General features: G+C 32.4%; 2 protein-coding genes across 2 annotated transcripts; both read right to left on the reverse strand.

Annotated features, from left to right (window-relative positions):
- Window positions 1-1,144: 1,144 nt before the first annotated feature.
- Window positions 1,145-6,407, reverse strand: LOC100164931 (plexin-A1-like). Its single transcript, XM_001947924.5, has 2 exons — window positions 6,248-6,407; window positions 1,145-3,926 (listed from the first exon to the last, which is right to left on the reverse strand). The coding sequence occupies exons 1-2, from the start codon at window positions 6,275-6,277 to the stop codon at window positions 1,830-1,832; spliced, it is 2,127 nt and encodes a 708-aa protein (XP_001947959.2). The 5' UTR covers window positions 6,278-6,407; the 3' UTR covers window positions 1,145-1,829.
- A 2,544-nt stretch (window positions 6,408-8,951) lies between these two features.
- Window positions 8,952-15,634, reverse strand: LOC103309853 (plexin A3-like). The gene is made up of 3 exons (XM_008186391.1): window positions 15,623-15,634; window positions 14,094-14,159; window positions 8,952-11,027 (listed from the first exon to the last, which is right to left on the reverse strand). Exons 1-3 carry the CDS (start codon window positions 15,632-15,634, stop codon window positions 8,952-8,954), a joined length of 2,154 nt encoding a protein of 717 aa, XP_008184613.1.
- Between the last annotated feature and the right edge of the window lie 6,384 nt (window positions 15,635-22,018).

Below are 22,018 nucleotides of genomic sequence, written 5' to 3' on the forward strand. Positions count from 1 at the left end.
TATAAAATGTAGGAAGTAGGTAGATACGTAAAAGTTTGAATCCTGCTAATTTTAATTATCGTTAAAAAATCCTCCCACACATTCAATCAAATGTCCACCAATGACTTAAACCGATATACACTGCCTGACTGTCCGACGTAGGTATATTAAATCCGCAATCAGTAAGATTTCCCCACAAGCGTAGGTATTGCACGGAATTTAATTTCCTTCTGTAGTATACACCGTAGACGCTAGGTGTTGTGGAGGCGTAACCTTCGTCAAGCTGGAAAATAGTATTTAAAAAAACAAATGACTGATTTATACGTTAAAATAAAGGCACATTTGATAAAATATTAAAATATATTTTTGTAACAGTAACAAACATACAATTCGTAAGCATAATACATTAATAAATTAATAGTTTAAATTTTTAAAATATTAGAATTTGCAGTAGTATATATACATGTAAAAACATATGAATAGAATTAATAATAATAAAACACGTTCAATAACTGATGAAATAGTTAAAAAGTAAAATAAAATATTATTATTATTTGTAAGCTATTTGGCTCTTGGCAACTGCACCTAGGACAGTAGAGTTGTATACTTATATATTATTACAGGGCTGAAACAATTGGGGCAGGTGTTCCTTAAGCCCTCCAAAAAAGTTAGAACACTGTTATTTTTTCATGTTGAATTGAAAATAAAACTGTTTTAATAGCTAATCTATATTATATTATAGTTATAAGTTATGAGTTTATAAAATTATAGTACATAAATACTATATAAAAGTCTTAAAATTATACTTAATACATTTCCATGGAAATTCAATCAAATGTAGTGGACAGTGGTATCTATTTATAAGTATAAGGATGTATGATATATGCGCGTTTAGTGGGTAGTGACACGCCTCGTGAAAGTGTGTAAGCTAAATATAAAACGCAGTAATTACGGGAAAGTAGTTGAGTAATAAAATTATAAAATAAAAATTGTAGTCATCGGACCCGGCCAGACCTTTGTAATATATTATAGTGGAATGGCAGGAATGCACGCACGTTACACCGATATAATAGTTATAACATAATATACACCTATACAGGATTATTCACCAAGCATATCAAGCTCGCTGTCTTTTTCTTAAATAATGCAGTTGTTCAAAATATGATTTTTGGAATTTTGAAATATACTTTAGGATTTAAGAACTTATTTTTCAATTCTTGAGATTTGTCGTAGTATACTTATGTACGAGTGTCCTGTGAGGATTTACCCATTGCAATATCTCCTGAGATAACAAATATATCATAAATCTGATTTTTTTTATTAGACTCATAGAGACAAGGACTACACATATTTTATTTTTGAAAAAATTGAAGGTAGCCATTTTATAGATTTTATTTTTGTGAACATTTTGACTTTTCAACATTGTATTCTCATTAGTCTCGTAATTTTTAATATTTTTTTAAGTTTTTAGGTAAAACGACATAAAGCTGGTTTTTTTCCGGGCGGCAAAGTCCCCTCTACGGCTAATGGGTATATCCTCACGGGACGCCCACTATAAACTTTTGTTTTTCAAATGATAATATTATCCTTTTTTACTGTAAATTATTTAGAGTATAGTTTTTCTGTAAATGTTGCCGTATTAATATTATCTTCGAACGAGTTATTTTTGAGCTAATTAAATTTGTCTACTGAGAATAATAGGTCCATGATAATGGGTTTAGAAGATGTGGTAAGTGGGAACCAATGGTGATTTGAAAATGTTAGTAATGAATATTAAATGAGTATGAAAATATAAGAATAGATATAGCAGTGCAGTTGTCTTAGGCTATAGGTATCCTGGTGTTTCGATACTATTCCGGTGTTTGCAATTCGACGAGCGGAGTGCCGCAGTTGTACCGATTTCTGATTTTTCTACCGTATAACTGCACGAGGCATACGCAGCACAACAACAACACAGCCAAAACGGCTACGACCACCGTGGTACCACGGCCATCAGTCCAAGGATGCTGAATGTAGTCGACGGAACGGGCGGGCTTTTTGAAGAGCAGTTGCCTCAAGTTCAGGCCGTAGGCGACGTCGACCGCGCTTACCGTTTCCATATTGACCGCGGTTTTCGGCACGCACACGATCCTGTGCCAGTCAACAGACGTGACGTCACACGTTGTGTAAACGGCCAAGTTGTCGTTCACGTGTAACCGGACGACCGTGTCGTCGCCTTGGTACTGCGCGTAGCCCCACTCCAGGTTCCGTCCGATGACGGTGATCGCGTGGCCGTCAGTTGCAAAGTAGTTCAACACCGGGTTCACGTACAAGTGGTACCTGGGCATGGGATCACCGTGACCGGGCCGGAGTTTCACGACCGAATCACCATCGTACGCTATGTCGAGTTCGAACTTCAACGTGCCAAGCAAGGTGGCCTCGGCGTCGTCGTTCTCGGCCGCGATGGTGGTCGTATTCACGTGTCGTATCGGAAGATCGTCCACACTCAGTGCAGGGGACCGGCACACCATGAACGTGTCGTTGTGTATCTGACAACCGGTCCGGTGGACGGTGCCGTTGTGCAGGTGGACAGCCATCGTGGTGTTGCGCGCGCAAGAGAAGTGGAGTCCACGTACCGGGATCGCTGTGCCGCCCGAAACGATGCCCGCAAACGGTTGCGACGCGTCCAGCACTGGGTTGCCGGTGTAGGCGAACGACTGTCGGTTAGCAGTTTGCGCGGACAGCCCGCCGTCGAACACCACCCTGACGACGCCGTCATTTGGAGCTTCCACGGCACTCGTCAAGCACAAAATACGTTTCGGCGAGCGAACGACCGCAGAGCACGTCGTGTCGTTTCCGACCACCACGCGGACAGCGGTACCGGTGTCCAGATACTCGCCAGCGATGGTCAGAAGTGTTCCGCCCGACAGCGGGCCACAGGTCGGGCTCACGTCCGTCAGCCGGGGATTAACGAGCTTGAACGCGAACGTGGACACGATACTGAACTTCTGCCACGGACCGTATTCAACCACGATTGATCCTTCTGCCAGCCTGGCGACGTCGCTGACCGCCTTCGGCTCCTCTCTTGACGGCGGTGATACGATGCACGCGATCGTATCGTTGTCCACCGACTTCGGGCCGGCACACTCACGCCCGGCCACTGTCACCACCACCGACTTTTTCTCGGTCAGTATTCTGTGGTTTTTGACGGTGACGCGTACCACCGTGCCACCGGTCCACGGGGCCGAAACCGGTTCCACCGACTGGACGCTTGCATTGGCGCACTGTAGTGGCACTGCCGCCGTGGCCGTTGCGGTGGTCGTAAAGTTCTGCGCGTACCGCCTATCGTAGAACTGGTACAACCCCGAACACCGGTTGGCGCTTGAACACCGTTTGAAGTAGTTTATGTACCCGTCGGCGGTCCACGCGCACGTCATGCAATCGTCATCTCGCTTGACGCCGCATTCGTGGTTATAGTGTGGTACGTAATAGTCCGAATCGTTGTCCAGCCGCAATATCACCGAGTTGTTGTTGAACTTGACGTAATAGAAGAAAATCATCTGTTTGTTGAGCATGAAATCGGCCTGCGTCCGTCTAATGCCGTCGCACTTGATATCGTTCTGGTCGACCCGGCCTTTTAAGTAGCCCGTTTGTAGCGAGCAAGAGATCGTCACCCTGCGGAGATACGCCATGAAGTCTTTCTTGTCGTTGGACACGGTCAACGTGTAAGTATACGACGCGTCTTTCAACCACGAAAGTTTGGCCACCGTGAACTGCGGACAGTCCGTCTCCACATGCACCATCATGTTCCCCCACAGTTCTTCTTGTTGGACGCAATTCTGATGTTCCAACGACCAACTGCACAACGTTTCGTTTGCACATTTTGTGCACGATCTATATTCGATACAGTCGATCTTACTTTTTGCCGATTCTGACGCGTAAGCATGACGTGATACGCACAAAATTACCTGTCAAAAATAAATATAGTTATTGACGTGCGAGAAATTACGACGCACTTTATCATAATTTAATGGTATTAATGTTTTGTGTATAAACTATGTATGTTCATATTATGGGTTTTCTAATATTTCTTATACTATTAATTAAACCCGCTTTCCAGATAGTTATTTAAAAGGGCGCGCACGAATTTCTTCCCATCTGACCCTCGAATTGCCTACCGTGAATTTTTTTTTTTTTAAAGGTTACCAGAATTGCCTTCCGATTTCAAAAATATTATTCACTCGAATTGCCTCCTATTTTAGGTTGTGTTCCTCTTGTACAGGAATCGCCTGCGATACCAATAATTAATCGATTTGTAAAAAAAAATATATCAAACATAATTTAGATGAAATATCATTCTGTTATACAGTCAAAAATTTAAGTTTGTATAAAATAAATATTTTAGTAAATAGCCTGACACAGCAGTAATAGTTAATATAACATTAATAAAACATCAAATTTAAACTAATTGTGTTAAACTAGTGATGATAGACTAATAATTAACTAATAATCACTAATCACGGATAAGATTATTGCATTCAAAAAATTAATCGGTCTGGGAAATACTTTATGTCTTAAACATTTTATTTTCAAATATTACGGAATAATATTATAATACTCGATAGTACACGCACAACTATCGATATATTAATTAATAATCCAGGTATGTTATGGGAGGCAATTCGAGTATACCGTTTGGGTATACTCGAATTGCTTCCGAAGGTTCCGGTACATTTGCGGTCAGGATATTTGCGGTCAGCACCTTTTTGTTCCATTTATTTATATTTACCTACCTATGCGCTATATATAATATTATATACCAAATATATGTTATATTATGAAAATGTGTTTAAAAAGTTTATTGTTGTTATTATTTATACTGGATATACCGATTTCACCGAGACAACTAAAGGTCATCCGCTATCTATACGATTATCAATACAGAAAATATCAAACAAATAATGCAAATGTAATAACCGGGGTATGTTTGAATAAAAAAAAAGAAGGAAAAATTCATAGGAAGATTAAAAACAAGAGGTAATAAAGTTTTAAGTGTTACCACTCATCAATTGTAAATATGACTTAGTAAAAATTGAAGTAAAAAAATATATAATATTGCGAAACAACGTACACTAGATACAACATGTTCCCCCGCTCAAATTTTTCGAGAAGAGTTTACACCATTAATAGAACAGGGATTAGATTTAGTGACTTAAATTCCAGTTTACTCGTCTGTAAAAACAAAATTGAATCGTATACGACGAATAATTATAATAAGGTTTTATAAAAATATTTGATTGACAAAAATAAAATATATCATTATCATATAAATTATTTATAATAATAATAATAAGCTTTTAAAAAAATACTGCCGGTCCTAAGCCTGGAAAAGTGTGAAGGGAAGTTTAATTATAACCAAATATTTATCTATTAGCATAAAGTAAGTATATAATATATATTATTTATAGCACCCACGTTTTATAGTTAGGTAGATAGAAATAAATTGACCACAAATGTCACGAAAAAAGTGTCGACCGCAAATATCCTGACCACATCGGTGCCGACATTTCGAAAACACCTAGTAAAAAGTTCGAGTAAAAAAAGGTCATCTACCTAAATTTGGGAGGCAATTCGAGTGTCACCATTTAAAATGATTGTTTTTTTCGGTACCTAAATATCTGGAACCTTAACATTTTTTTTTTTTTTATCAAAAAACCAGAACCGAACCAGAACAGTTATTTATTTTTGGAGAACTAGTAACTGAATTGATACCGATAAATTAAAAAGGTTTCAGTCTTTACATCAAATGTCTATAAATAGCTCAAAATGAGCTAATATATTTTTAAAATTATAATATAAACAATTGGAGAGCATTTCATGCATGTTATTGAGGTTATTTGTTTTTAAATTACCACAAAAAAAGGAAAATCGTTGGATGAAATCGTTATTTTAGTACTTTACACGTAAATATATAATTCCGTCAACATTTTAAACTTTAGACTCTCATTAAATTATTTATGGGTCAAGCATTTACGTTCAATATTTTTTATTAATTTCAGTAATAACAATTTATAAGAACCTTGTAATATATTTTCAAATATTATAGGCAAGAATATTAAAACTGTCTTAATTTCAATTTGTATCCCACATATTTTTAGAATGAAATGCGTAAGTGTACCAAGACAAAGTTATTTGAATACACATAGCCTGACTCATAAATCACAAATAATAACAAAATAATTAAAAATTCGATGTTCTGATTAAAACACAAATGTAAAGTCAAACTTACCATGAATATGGTAAAATTTGAAAACATCATATTATCATTTATATAGCACTAAATAACAAATATTGGGTATTAACTATTATTACTATTATAGACAAACACAAAATATAAAAAAAAATATTTTAATACTGGCTAGTCCGCGTATGTTTAACTAATAAACATTAAATCTGTATGTTCAACAAATTAAATGGACAAAAAAATTGTACTATCAAGCAAATTTGTAATCAATTTCCGGTTTTATGATTATTAATTATTCACTACATCATAGTTGACGTGTGAATCTACGTAGAAGAGCAGTTATTATTGCTACAGATATACTAGTATTTAGTAATTATTATTATTATAATTATTGTCAGCATACTGTATACGCTCATAAACGTATACATTACTAAATTCATTCTTAGAAGTTATAATATCTAACTTTCTTAACAATTTGCCTTTTGTTCAAAGATAATCTGGGGTTATGGTATGTTTTTTAGCTATAGAGGGAATATTTAAAATACTACAAATGAAAATTTCAAAAATACCACACCACACAAAGCCTTGAATCACAAACATTACACAGAAAATTAATTTTAATTGTATACCTAACATACCTTTATATATTTCAATATTAGTCACTCTCTACAAACATTTTAATATATATTTATATACATATTTTAAACATATGATTCAATATAAACAAATAATTTTAGGAAGTACCAGTACCTACTACCTACTACTTATAAAATGTTATTAGGTACCTACACAAATATGTAAACATTTTACAATAATTTGAATAAATATTAAGTACCTACCTATATATTAATTAATATGATTATCAAATAAGGTTACTTTTTGTTCAACATATAAATATTTGACTTAACCTACTCACCTGGTTGCACGTTAGTAGCGGAATTTGTAGATGACACAGCTATATTTTCCTATTTTAGCTTCCAAAACTACCTGTACTTTATGGTCTATGGAACAACATTTAGAGGTTCAAAGTCAACCAGGTAATATAATCATACCACACAAAAATTATTCCATGATTTTGAATGTCACTCTTTACAGAATCACCTCTATCTAAAGGTGGGCAAGTTAATTAAAGTAATTAATTGTGGCAAGTTAAGTTAATTTAATTTAATAGCCTTCAGTTAAGTTAAAAGTTAATGAAAAAAAAAAATTAACTAGAAAATAGAAAATAAAATTAACTTAACCCAGTTAAGAAATAGTTAATAATTTTTATTCAAGTTACAATATTTTTAAATCATAACCTGCCTTAGTATTTGTTGTACACAAAAATTTACTAAGACGTTTAACACCGTGCAAAAAATTAGATTATAATAATATATAATTCGAAAATAAATTATCAAAATCAAAAAAGAGTCAACGAATCAGTATTGTCTTGTTGATTACGCATGACATGAAAAGAAAATGAACTTAACTGCATGACAATGATAGTTAACTATAAAAAGTTAAGTTGCAATGATAAAAATTTTAACTGAATAAGTTAATAAGTTAAAAACAAAAATAATTAACTAATTTAGTTAAAAAGTTAAAAAAATTAACTGTTTAACTTAACTTAACTATTTAACAAGTTAATACCTTTGCTTCTATCCAGTTAAGTATACTTAGGACTTATACTAGATTTTCGCCTAATCTGGGCTTAACACATAAAGTCTCAAAGAGACTCAAATTAAACAACCGGCTTCACACGCTAAGCAGTCTTTTAAACAAAGATACTTGTTTTAATATTATATAACTATATAAGTAAGTTAAAGTTTTCTATAAAATATTTCACAATTAACAATAACTATTAAGAAAACCATCTTATTAAAAAATGTCTTTTTCCATTTGATTTCATTCATATAAAATAATATTATAACTTATAACACTAATCCCAAATATGTAATAAATGTTCCAAATAGGTTATTGTCGCCAATGTGTGGCTTCTTCCGACAAAAGTTTCCATTGTATTTATTTACCCTTATCAGTTTTTACATTTGCTTATTTTTTAAAAAACGAATATACCTTACCTAACGTAACCTAATGAATATATTATTTAAATATCATATTGAAAAAGAAAATATTATTAACATTGTTTTTTTTTTTGGTGTTGATTTAAGTACAGTTATTGTAAGATAAGTATATTTTAGTAGAAAACACAAAGGTGTGTTTCGAATCACATCTTAAATTTAATAGCTAGGTATTTTAAATTGTATACATTGATACCTACATAAAATAAGAAAGTATACATATTTTGTACCTAGATGATATATTTTATTGATACCTATAGTAAATTGAAATTAAATTTGAATATTTACAAATGAATAGTTAAATGAACTAAAATAAAAATATTATAATATCAAAAATTTGTGTTCCATATAAAGTATATTTTAAAAATTGTAATCACTATAATATTTTGTATGTATAAAGTGCTTAAATCTAATGTAAAAACGTCAAAGCGTATTAAAAATTATCGTTTGGTTACGTCATGATTTATGGATCCGAGTGATCACTTTATTGACTTTATAAAAATAGTTAAGTTACATTATTAAATTATATTATTGATGTATTCAGTGTAAAATAAAAATAAAAATAAAAATAAATTTAAAAATAAAAATTGTAAATAAGTTTTTAAATTGTTTGCGCAGAATTGTTCCACCGAGCGTTGTATGCTTCGATTCGAACAGTACACAATATTATTATATTGCACTGAGGCAGATTACAAATATCGGCGGATGTCCCATTTGTTGTTCCACACCATGTAAACAGCGGCGGCCAGCAACGACATGAAGCACAAGCCGGTGAGGATACCAACGATTAACAGGAACTTTTCAAACACGCCCAATGGTCCGTCCTCTATACGCTTGTCAGTGTTGATGATTTTTTTCTTGATGGTGCGGGCTAATTCGCGGCCAACGGTTACGTAGATGTCACGCAGTTCTCCTTCAGCGGGGGACGACGGTGGTCGCACGCACACGATCTGTCGTCTCTGAGTGCTGATGACGGTGCAAGGAGTGCCCTTGTGGTTACGCAGTCGGATATCCAGGTCGACGGACGGCTGGTAACCTCGGTCCAGGTGTCGGCCGTTGATCGTCACGTTGCGGCCATCAGTCTCAAAATCCGTGAAAGCCGGATCGGCGTACAACCGGTAACCGGGAAAGTCGGGCTGCGGGGACAAGTCCATCGTGTGGTCTGCAATACGCACGCGGAAACCAAAGTTCAATAATGGGGCAGGGGCGCCGGGGGTTAATGATCGGGGTGGGTCGAGCGCAGGCGACCAGCACTCCATGAACGTATCGTTGCGTACCGCACAACCGGCGTAGTGTCGCACGCCGTCCGGGTCGTCCACGTAAAGCGTGGCGTTTCTCACGCACGCCAGATGGTGGCCGCGCACCGGGATGTAGGTGCCGCCGGAAGCGATGCCCGAGAACGGCTGTTTCGCGTCAAGCTCTGGGTCACCCGCGTACACGAACTGCAAAGGCTTGAACGGCGGTGTGGTGGTACTGTTTACGCCGACTTTCTTCCTCAAAAACTTGTCAAACACGATGGTGACGGCGCCCACAGCTGGCCCGTCTGCCGGTCCAGTCACGCACATCACGCGGTCCTCGTACCTAGCGACCAGCTCACAAGGCACGTCAGCTGGGCCTACGAACACGTTGGCCATACTGCCGAAGTCCAGGAAACGACCCGTAATGTGTAACAAGGTACCGCCGGAGACAGGACCGCACGTGGGGCTCATATCGGTCAGCTCGGGGTAGACGAATTGGAACTTCTGGGTCGACGTCAGCCGCAGCGGGCCGTACGTGACATGCACCGGGCCGTATAAGATCTGAATCGGATTCCTGGCCGAGTAGTCGTTCTTCGGTGGTCCGACCGTGCATGAAATGGTCTCGCTGTTTATGGTCTTTGGGTAGACGCAATCGCGCCCGGCCACCGTGACGGTCACCTTCCGTGATTCGGACAGCACGTCGTGGTTCTTGACAGTTACCACCAGTGTTACGCCACCCGACCATGGCGCCGTCAGTGGTTCCACCGACTGGATCATCATGTCTGGACAAGCGCCCGAAGGTGGTCCGGATTTGGAGAGCTGCAGCGCAGTAATGTTCTTGTTGTACCGGTCGTCCGTCGTCGTGTCCGCAAAGTCGGTTGCGTTCCTGCTGTCGTAGTACTCAAACAGGCCCGTGCACATGTTAGCTTCCGAACACCGTTTGTAGTAGAACGAGTTGAATTCTGAGTCCCAGGAACATGCGACGCAGTGCTTGGTCTTTTCGGAGACGTCGCAAAAATGGTTATTGTATACGGTGAAGTAATTGTTGACGCCATCGTCAATCCGCAGCGGCACGCCGTCGATCACGATGCTGTAGTAGTAGATCATCAGCCGCTGTTTGTCAAACCCCAGATTGTCGTTACTTATCGACTCGCAGTTGATTGTATCTTCCACCTCGCTCACTGTACCGTTGTATGTCACGCCCCTCAGCGAGCACTTGATGTTGCTCTTGCTGAGGTACTTGACGAAACCACTGACGTCGTTTGACACCTTCACCTTGTACGTGAAGGGCAGATGAATTTTGTTGATGTAACTGTCGATGATGGTAAACTGCGGACAGTGCGCGCGCATATTCACCATCAACAGTTCCGGCCTATGTGTCGTGCTCACACAAATCTGTCTTTGTAATGACCAGCTACATGACGGGTTTTCTGCACATTTTGTACATGTCTTCAATTCTGAACAATTTACCACATCTTTGGTAATATCGTATTTAAGAGAATTGACTGGTAATACAGATACAAATACCTGAAAAAAAAATATTTTTACAATCTTGTTTCATTAATCATAGCAATAAAACACTATAGAGCATACACATAATATTATATGACTGATAGGATATAGTGTAAGAGAGGGGAAAGGTCCGGAGCTAACATTGTTAGGAAAATATAGCTAACAACTTAATCCATCTATACTCTATAGTGTATAGGAACCCCAATTAATGGGAGAGAAAAAAGTTGACCTATATGAAAATATAATATTAAAAAAATTCAAAAGGTAGCAAAATTGAATTCATTAGTACTCAATTCAAACCTTGTGTTAAAGAAGATATGTTTTACAGTGAGGAAGTTAAAGTAGATATTTTTCCTAAACATTCAAAGCCTTACCCATCAGCTATGACTTATTTATTAAATTATTATTTATTTATTCAAATTTCAAAAATCGCGATTTTTTTAATTATAAATTTAATGTTTTCAAAAGAAGTTTCAATTTACCTGCCCGTATTCGTAATACACATACTTTTTTTTAGATGTAAAAACCTACCAATGACAATATAGAATAAAGTCTTAGCAGAACTCTGTGTTTTATTATTGAATTTAATTTTATTTCAGCAAAATACCTAAATTATTTGAACTATTTCGATGGAATTCGGTGTACAATGTATAAAATACCTATTTTTTAAACATTATATTTTAATATTCTGTAAAATAAATCTATTCCGACTGTAATAATTGATTAATGTAGAGATTCAGAGATTTATTTTATATTACAGGTAAGATATTTGAAATAATATTGTACTACAAATTACAATTTAAAAAAGTTAACAAACTACAAAATATTTACAAATTTACACTTGCAACAATATTGTTGTCAACACTAATTTCATTCAAGGTTTTTCACCAATAAAATTGAAAATTTTGTAGTCGAAATATATCTATTCCCAATTGGATTCATATGGATCTTCTATAGTACATTAGTACTTGATTAAAAAATATTTGAACATTTTAAATTTCTTAGTGTACACAAAAATAATTAAAAAACAAACAAATTTTGAATTCTATAACAAATACTGTTTGTAAAAATAAGCTTCTTTTAATTTTCAAGTTGTAGTTTAAGTTTAATTTTAAATTAATTGATCAAACATTTAAGTTATCACACTTATCTGCATGTATAGAAGATGACAACAAATATTATACTAGGGAAGTTAATACCTATAGGTACTTATTTGATAAGTTATTTTTTAAAAACTAATAAAGATTATATTTTCATTAGCAAAGGTGGGCAAGTTAATGAAAATAATTAAGTGTGGCGAGTTAAGTTAATTAAATTAAATTGCCTTAGGTTAGTTAAGAGTTAACAAAAAAAAAATTAATTAGATAAGTTTAAAGTTAAAATAAAAAATAAAATGAACTAGATAAGTTTAAAGTTAAGATAGAAAATAAAAACTAAACTCAGTTAAAAAAAAAGTTGTTTTCAAGTTACAATACCTTTAAGCCACAAACTGCCCTAGTATTTTGTTATACACAAACATTTACCTAGACTTTTAACACTGTGTAAAAAATTAGATTATTATAAAATATAATTCTAAAATAAATTATCAAAATTGAAAAAATGTCAACGAATCAGTATTGTCTAGTTGATTACGCATGACATGAAAATAAAATGAACTTAATTGTACGACAATGATAGTTAATTATAAAAAGTTAAGTTACATCATTACAAATTTTAACAAAAATAATTTTATAAGTTAAAAACAAAAATAATTGACTAAAAGTTAACTTTTTAACAAGTTAATGCTCACCTCTGTTCATTAAGTACCTACAATTTAAATTTATATTAGGTACCTATACATACTACATATTCCATGATATTGAAATAAACTAGTTACTGGTATAAAATATAAATACTTAAAATAGGGATTCGATCAAGTCTGTGTTTTCTACTAAGATATATTTATACCAATTGAACAGCTTGGTGCAACAACCAGATTTCTTAACTTTTTTTTCGTAAATTCACTTTTTGACGATAAAATTTAAAAAAAAGTTATTTATATTAATGTACAACAACCAGATACGTATATCTGATATATATATAACTATGGTTTTCAATAGTATAGAATTTTCTTGTTTTGAAGTTTGATGCTACATAGATAAGCTAGGATATGCTTTTATGAACTTTGAACTCAGATTTAGTAAAACTTAATTATTGTCACCAATGATAAATAATTAAAATTGATTGATTTTAAAATTTTAATATTTTGGGGGGGGAAAACAGATAACTCCGTATAATTTCAATTTAAAAAAGTGGTATCAGTTAGTTGTAACAACTCAAAGATTAGGTAGATACAATTAGCATGTATCACGTATAGAAATAAAAAACACAAATTAATATTATCATTATATAAATAAATAAAAAAGTTTTCTATTGCTACCAACTGAAAAAATTCAAAAAATGGAGTTATCTTGCAGGCCTTTAATAATTGTACCAACTAGCTATATCCTAGTATTTGGATAAAACTTCTGAAAACTTATTTGAATGCATCATGATGTTTACTTGAAAATGATTATTCCAATTTTTATGAAATTGAACACTGAATATTTCAAAATTTGGATTTCTAAATGCTGAATACAATGAATTTTAAAATGTTAATAATATTGAAGTAAAAAATGAATTGAGAAAAGTAAAAATGCTGTTTTAAAGTAAAATTAAACACGAATTTAAACATGTTTTCAGAAATTTCATCGGATAAATAGAATAGTATAGTTTTATCGGATAGTTAATACAATTAGTACAAACTGGTTGATACTTCTACAGTTTTAGACAAATAAAACAAAATAATTAATATTCGTTTAGTGCGTAATTGACATATTGTTTGTGCATGTGCGGGAACGCTCCTCATTTTTTATTTACACATTGCGCACTCATTTACACAACCCGTTCGCAAACACTAAGAAAATTGTCTATATTGAACTCATTCAAAATGGTCGGAATCGGGTACCCTTAAAAAATAATATTAAATTATTTAAAAGCTAGGATAGTTTTATGGATTTGTACGTACTAATGTGACTACGAGAAGTCTATAAATATATGAACCATTCGAAAGTTGGTTTCTTGACCCTGGAATCCAGTCAACCATGATGCTTGAGTTTTTCCAATTTTCTAAAAATTATCAAAATAATTAGTTAATTGTTATGTATTATACATTTTTTGTCAATCAAATAAACAGTATTTTTATGTAGAATAATTTATTTAACGTTTATATTTACTATGATATATGGATATTTATAACTATTTGTGAAAACAATAAACATTAAACATTTTTATTTCATTAATATTGTAAATCTAAATCTAAATCTAAAATACATTTACATAATTTTTAATAATAATAGGTAGGTATGAAATATTTTTCATTTTAAAATTTAATATAGTTTGAAGTAAAAATAAATAATTTACTAACACCATATAATTGTATATTTGTATCGTATTTATCTTAATAGATTTTACAATTATTTTTTATAACAATGATATATAGCATATTATTTTAAGCTTTAAATACCTATAGTCAGGCCTACATTAAACATTGATATTATAAACTTCTTAAAATAATCTTATTTAAACAACGTTACTCAAATCAAGCGTAATATTATATTCTAAATAAATTGTAATAATCAATACTTAATTAATAGTCAATAGAAAATAACTGCAGTATAAATAAGATATTTATACTAATGGTCAAAGATGTAGATGTTATTTAGATGAAAAAAAAATCTACATTAGTAAAAATAACTACTAAAACTAATATTTAAATTATTTAAAGTTTATCTATTTCCCAGTCAAAATGCTGTCAATATAAAGTTGACAATTATTCATAATGCCATCAAAATGCAAGTATTCTATATTATTTATAGTATGTTTATGATGATTTTAATAGACGGTACAACAAATACAAAGTATTAGTAGTATTACAATTAGATATTCTCATTAGTCATTACTCACTAGGTATTTAAACTATATTTTTCTAAATTATAAAAACTATTGATAAATTCTTTATCAACGATTATCGTAAATAATAAAAATCATTATCAAAAAAATAATATAATTGATAGTTAAATTATATTAAGCTAAGAGTTATAAAAATATCATCGAATTATAATACCTACTGGTTTTACTTAACTCGATGATAATTAATCAAATTTAGATTTCTTGGTTAGCCTTAGCACCATCAGGGGTATGAAACTCTGTGAATTGGCCGAATCGGGCGATTGTAGCCTTAAACACGGTCTCCGGGGGGGGGGGGGGGCATACGTAATCTATGATAAAAGTAAACAGTGGAAACAACCCGACCCCGCGCAGAATACCCTGCCTATTAGGCGGAAACGGTTTTTCAATACGGGTATAATGATGTTATCATCATGTCAGTGTTACGGAAACAGTTTCATTGTTTGGACTTCAGATCATAGGTAAACACTTCACCCATCAGCTGATCGAGTTTCGCTTCTATATTGTTCTATGGCACCATAGACCTTATACTCTTAGACGGAGCATGGTAGTAGTTCCAGCGGCCAAAGTAGGCTACGCTGCATATGTGGTTCCATACTTCTACGCATGCACGAAAAACCAACCAGGTTGGGCATAGTTAAAAACAAAAACAGCAGTATAAATACGTAATTATCGTATTATAATATCATGATTCATGTATATTTCTTAGAAGTTTTAATTGGATTAAACGAATTATGAATATACTTGTATTGTGTATTACTATTGTTACGAATGTCGTCATCGACATCGTACATTACTCCCTACGTTGAGCACGGCTAATATGCTGAGTGTTATTAGCAATGGCAAATGTGTGTAAATTATGTATGAAATATATATATTGCTGACGCGATGTTTAGCTTGGCGGTAGATAGTCGTAAGAAGTCTGTCAACAGTCGATAGTCGTAAGAAAACAGTCAACAGTTGGGAGTCGATAGTCGTAAGAGAACAGTCAAAAGTCAAGAGTCAATAGTCATAATCGATGGAGGAGTCTATGGTCGGCAATCAATAGTCAGAGTGGATGGTCGATAGTGGAACTCGATGGTTGACAACGACCTGAAGAGGACCTACAGAAGACCAGCTCAACCCACATTTTGGAACCCACGACACACCATGGCCCGATCAGTAACCCCGAGTTATAATTTATAAGTATACTTTCGCTGTTGTAACTTGTAGTAGGTAATAACAATACATTAATATTCAATAACAGATACATATATATATATATATTAATATATATACACATTGAGTACTTTGCTTCACATAAGGTAACCCTGATCCCTAGTAATAATATCACACACCGAGGTCGAGTCTCCGAGACCTCGTTAATATAAACAAAACGACACCCGCGAGAGCGATAGGTGAAGAGGAGACGTTAAACTATAATAACTAGTCTTGTTTTTGATTTCAACTTTTTTGTTATATCGACTTATTACAATAATTCATCTCTACGTTAAACCACCCATCCCCGCCGGTCAGGCAGACTGCGTCTATGAGTACAAGGTATTTGGTTAGCACATGTGCAATATTATACATTGGCGGAGACATTGTCTAAATAATATGCTTAGTATAATAATTTGTGAACACTCTTTCTAGAACATGCTATCTATTGAAAAAGTATTCACAAAATGTATTATGTTTAGTAAGCCTATACGGCTATACCTATATATTTGTTATACCTACGTATTATATAAGCTTCATTGATAATACTGTCTTAGCTCAGAATCTAAAACTATTATGTACAACTTATCTATCATTTGTATTTTTTTTTTTTTTTTTTTTTTAATATCTGCGCGTGTTGTGTTATAGAACTAAATTAAAAATTAATGCATTTAAAAAAGAAAAGTACAACAAAATACGAAAAATTAGAAATAATTTCCATTTTATAAGAAATATCATTATACAGAATTTGATAAACATCTAAAGTCCGAGATTGAAGCAGGATAGTCAAATTGCACTTATTATCTAAAAAGAAATGTTAAAATTGTATTTGAGTTCAAAAAAGGTAATGGTCGAACTGCACTCGGTAAGAAAACAAGTTAAAATCTCAGGTCACTATATGGACGTTCACTTTTATTATTATAATAATATTTTCTGAGGTTCTGTCACTGGACAGTCTCCTCTTCATGTGCTTCATGTCTTTCTTTAATCACTATCATCATTGTTACTTATTGTTTTATGTGTAAACAGATTGTAATATATTTTTAATAATAAAAAAAAAAAATAATATTTGACAGTTTAAAAAAAAGAGTAAAAAAATTATTTATAATATATTATTACTACAAAAATTATCAAAATTGGCTAAAAAAAAAATGTTATAATAATGACAATAATAATATTTGATGATTTAATATAATATAATATGTTATAATATGCAGTATAATATATAATATTATATTAACAATATAGACAGTGGTACGTACTATGTATAAAACAATCATTTTTGACTACGCCAATAATTAAAACCATTGTTAGTTTAAATCCATGATATTTTTGTTGAAATATCTTTTTTGAGCCCAAGTGCAGTTCGACCACTACCTGCTTTTTATCCGAGCGCAGTTCGACTATAATCATTTTTAAACCCAAGTGCAGTTCGCCTAAATAAGTACAATTCGACCATACCCAATTGAAAATAATTAATTAAACCGTAACCAAAACTTGTACCGTTCTTTTGCTTATTGGTCAACTGGGTTTTTATATTAAACGATTAATGACTATACGATTCTCTGTATAATAAATAATAATTGAATTCCACTTATTATAATATTATTAAAATTAATTAATAAATAATAATAATAAAAATATTATATTATTTATATTATTAATAATAATAATAATATAAATAATATGCAGGTAAGACGGTAGGTATTAGGTAAATTATGATTTGAAATTTCCCAAGATATTTATTTATTAATTGTGATTAGTGACAAGTAATTAACTCGTTCGATGAAATATTTTTTACATTTATTACTTATAAGTATATATGTAAGTGTCAGACGTCGACCAGTCTTCGTAACTCGTATTAATTGGGAAACATCATAGATTTATTATATAAATTAGATATAGTTGTTGTAAACGAGAAACTACTCATCAGTTACTGTTTTGCCTACTCAACATTTTTTTTACCCCGAATCCCTTACGCATGGTGGCGGGGGGTATTATATATTCATATCTATGGAAAACATTATTATTAACGAACATAAAATAGATAGGTAGGTAGGTACTATTCAATATACACAGTAACAGCAATAAAAGTATATCTATTTCTATAATATGGTCAAAAATAAACGATACTGACACCTAATATATTATATTTATAGCAAATTTCCAAATGGGCCAGCTACTAGATCAACATAGGCGGCTACCGAGTACCTGGTCAACATGGACCGGCTTTCTGGTCAAGCAAATATCATCGCGGACTCAGAAGGCCAAGGTGGTGCAAATTCGAATGATTCATCAGTTCGATAAGATGAGTACAAATTATATCGCGATAAAGGATATACTTAATAAATTTTTAATTTATTTATTATACTATGATTCATCAGTAATATATACGATAAGTCGAGTACAAAGTACATCGATATAAAGATTACTTAGTGTTTTAGTATATTCTTAAAATCTTTATCTCAATGGCATAGGCACAAAGCACGATTCAGGATAAAAAATCGATAATAATATCATAAAAAGCAATACAGAGTATCGAAATGAAACAAATGAGAATAATAATAATAATAATAATAAACTGATACAAGCATAACAATGTGGGTGGCTAAGAGGGATAATCGATTGAATGATGTGTATGCTGTTGCTGAAAAAGTATTGAATCATCAACAAAAATTAAATTTAAATTAAGCACATTTTTGCAAATAAAAGCTAAAATGACGAAATTCACATTCTATGCTATTATTGATTACTTCTTTAAATTGCACATAGTATGCATTTGTGCATTATAAGCCTTAGAATTAATTTTATCGAAATTTACAATAATATAATTTGTGAAGTTCAAAATGAAAATATTGTATTTTACTGACCACAGAGTTTATATAACTTGTAGGTACATAGGTACTCATTATATTGTGGGTATACCTAAAGCGGCTATAACCACGACTTGTTAAAATTATTATTTTGACAAAGGGTTATATTTATTTAAATATGCATTAGAAGCTTGGAAATCTATACGGTATTTGATAGCCAATTTATGTAATAATTCTGGAAGTTAAAGTATTCATAACTAATAAATTATCATCAAGTAGGTATGTATTGAACATTTTTTTTTTAAATGCAAGTTATGGATAACATACTGTAATATTAAAGTACTTATTATTATTATTTAGTAGCATTGTATTATATTGTACAGCCTACAGGAGTCAGAAGACTAGAAGGCATACGACAACAGCACGAAGAGACATCAGTGGCGGTCTAACAAGGAGCGATATAGGTGGGTCGCCCCCCCTGGTCTTTGTAAATATGTAAAACGTCATAAGAAGAATACATATTTATTATAAATGAATGTTATTTCATATAGTTTAGGTATAGTTTATATAACTAAAAAAATTGAAAAAAATTGAATGTTTATGTTCATAAAAAATGATTTCTTTACCCCTTGGCCCTTGGGGAAACTTGTCAAGAACCGCCAATGTGGGACATTCTGTATAATTTATATGCTTATAAACTATGTATTTTACTTTACTTACAAATAACTTAGACATCTTTATCGAATATTGAAAGCCTTCTCTTTAAAATAAATACAATCGAGTTCGACATGTTATTTATCTATATCTATCTATACTACTTTATAAAGAGGAGTCGTTAGTTACCGTTGTCGAAAGTAATCTCTGGAACTACTGAACCGATTTCGAAAATTCTTTTACCAATAGAAAGCCACGTTCTTTGTGAGTGTCATAGGCTAGTTTAAAAAGGGAATTGATCACTCCCGGTAGGTGCTAAAACAGGAATTTTGAGATTTACGATAGAAATGTTTGTTTATTAATGGTTGCTATGGGTTATAGAAGTTGAGAATAATATTTATTTATTATTATTATTTTTTTTAATTTGAATAAGGCGTCTCAATCTCATTCGTTTCAATCAGTCAAAGTTACGATCAGACGAGTACATCCACTTGCGTAACGCCATCTCTACTGAAGGAGACGCGGTAAACATTGGTCGTTTGACCATTCTTTCAGCACATTCTTCTTTTTGTATATATAAAAATGAATGTTTGTGTGTAGATTAGACCTCTGGGTAAAAGATAAGATAATTTAAAAAGGGTTAAATTTGTTTTTTTTATTCATTAGATTTTAGTACGGTTGGGTTGGATTTTGTATTAATTGATTATATTAATCCACCGTAGGTGGAATTAAGTAAGAACGATAAGCTTGGTATAACTTTGGTCTTTGATACTCTAGAGTTAAATCATACACTTACGTACAAACAGCACAGGGTCCGCGATCTACCGCAGGTAGATTGCCTACCTGATAATATACAGCTGTGAATCAGAATTTTTATTCCGGGCAACGGAAAAGTTAAGATAAGTTTTAAACACCATACACCGAATATTAAATAACGAATTGAACAAAGTTTGAGTCATAAAGAGTTGGTACATTTAACGGGCAACGAAGTGCACTGGATCAATTTAAAACATACAATACAAATTAATACGAATGTAAACAATATCAGTATAAAATATAAATACTACTAAGAATCAACCACAGAAAAACGTAATTTATTTAAAAATGTTTTTTAACATAAAACTATATTGTAGTTTTTGTAAAAGGAAAATCAAGCGATATTTAACGCCGAATAATTGAATTTTATTTATTTTTTTATTATATTACGAGACTGATATAATATTAAACATATTATAGATTTGTCATTAAATAAATGATAAATATTAGATGACTAAAATTCTCTATTATTATTTAGACACCTAGTTATTATATTAATATTTAATATTTTTTTCTATTCTGGCAGAGTGGTTATAACGAGGACGCTACACGCCTGGGCGTTTGTTGTCTCCGTATTATAAGTGCGTTACATACAAAATGTATGCTCAGCAGATCACGTATAGTTTCGTACGTTTAAAATTAGAGTAAGTCGACATAATGTCATAAAACTTGATGGTAAGTACATTATTTGGGCTTGCATGTGGGTTTTTTACGATAGTTTAATTTTTAGCAAGTTTTGCGTTTATAATATAGTCAGTATTGGGTAGTAATGTAACGCAAATTACAAATTACTGTAATGCAATTACTTTTTTAGCAACGTAGCAGTAATTTCATTACATTTTACTTAAAGTAACGCAATTGTAACAAAATTAATTTTTAAAAGTATTTTTTATGAAGTAGTACGCACTAACGTGTTATTTTCCACGTTATTAAAATAATAGTTTTGAATGTATTACAAAAATAAACCGATAGGATATTCCAGAAAAATTTAAATCAATTATATTTATTTTCGATTCCGACAATAGTGAACAATATTATAAGACATTAGAAAAAAGAATTACATTTTATCATTTTAACAGTAGCAAGAAAAGATTTTGGTTTAAAAATAAAATTAATATGACTTATGACTATAATATAGCCATATAGGTGAGATGATTATACATTTGTACATTAATAGGTATATTATCACTAGGTCTATGATTATAAAATATATACATAATAACTGAATCATATGAATTGAATATGGTTCAAAAATAATAATAACTGTTATCAATGGTAAAAAAGTAACGTTATTTGTTACGCACTACTTTATTATTGAAAAAGTAATGTAACGTGATAAAAATAATTTTATGTAACGCCAATGTAATTTAAATAAGAAATATTTTATGTAACGAGTAACGTAATTTAATTATATTTTAAAAGTAATTTACCCAACACTGAATACAGTGTAAATTAAAAATGCTCATACTCACATAAAAACTACCGAATTTCGCCCCCCTAAACAATAATATAGTATGTGGACATGTGGTTATATTGTTA

This window comes from Acyrthosiphon pisum, chromosome X (assembly GCF_005508785.2).
Source record: "Acyrthosiphon pisum isolate AL4f chromosome X, pea_aphid_22Mar2018_4r6ur, whole genome shotgun sequence".
Classification (NCBI taxonomy): domain Eukaryota; kingdom Metazoa; phylum Arthropoda; class Insecta; order Hemiptera; family Aphididae; genus Acyrthosiphon; species Acyrthosiphon pisum.

What these genes read in the sequence shown, in the direction of transcription:
- LOC100164931 (XM_001947924.5), bottom strand. Translation starts at nt 6,277, where the DNA reads ATGATGTTTTCAAATTTTACCATATTCATG. An exon ending in CAAATTTTACCATATTCATG is followed by an intron (nt 3,927 to 6,247) that starts GTAAGTTTGACT and finishes TATTTTTGACAG; the next exon opens with GTAATTTTGTGCGTATCACG.
- LOC103309853 (XM_008186391.1), bottom strand. An exon ending in AAGAAACCAACTTTCGAATG is followed by an intron (nt 11,028 to 14,093) that starts GTTCATATATTT and finishes TTTTTTTTTCAG; the next exon opens with GTATTTGTATCTGTATTACC.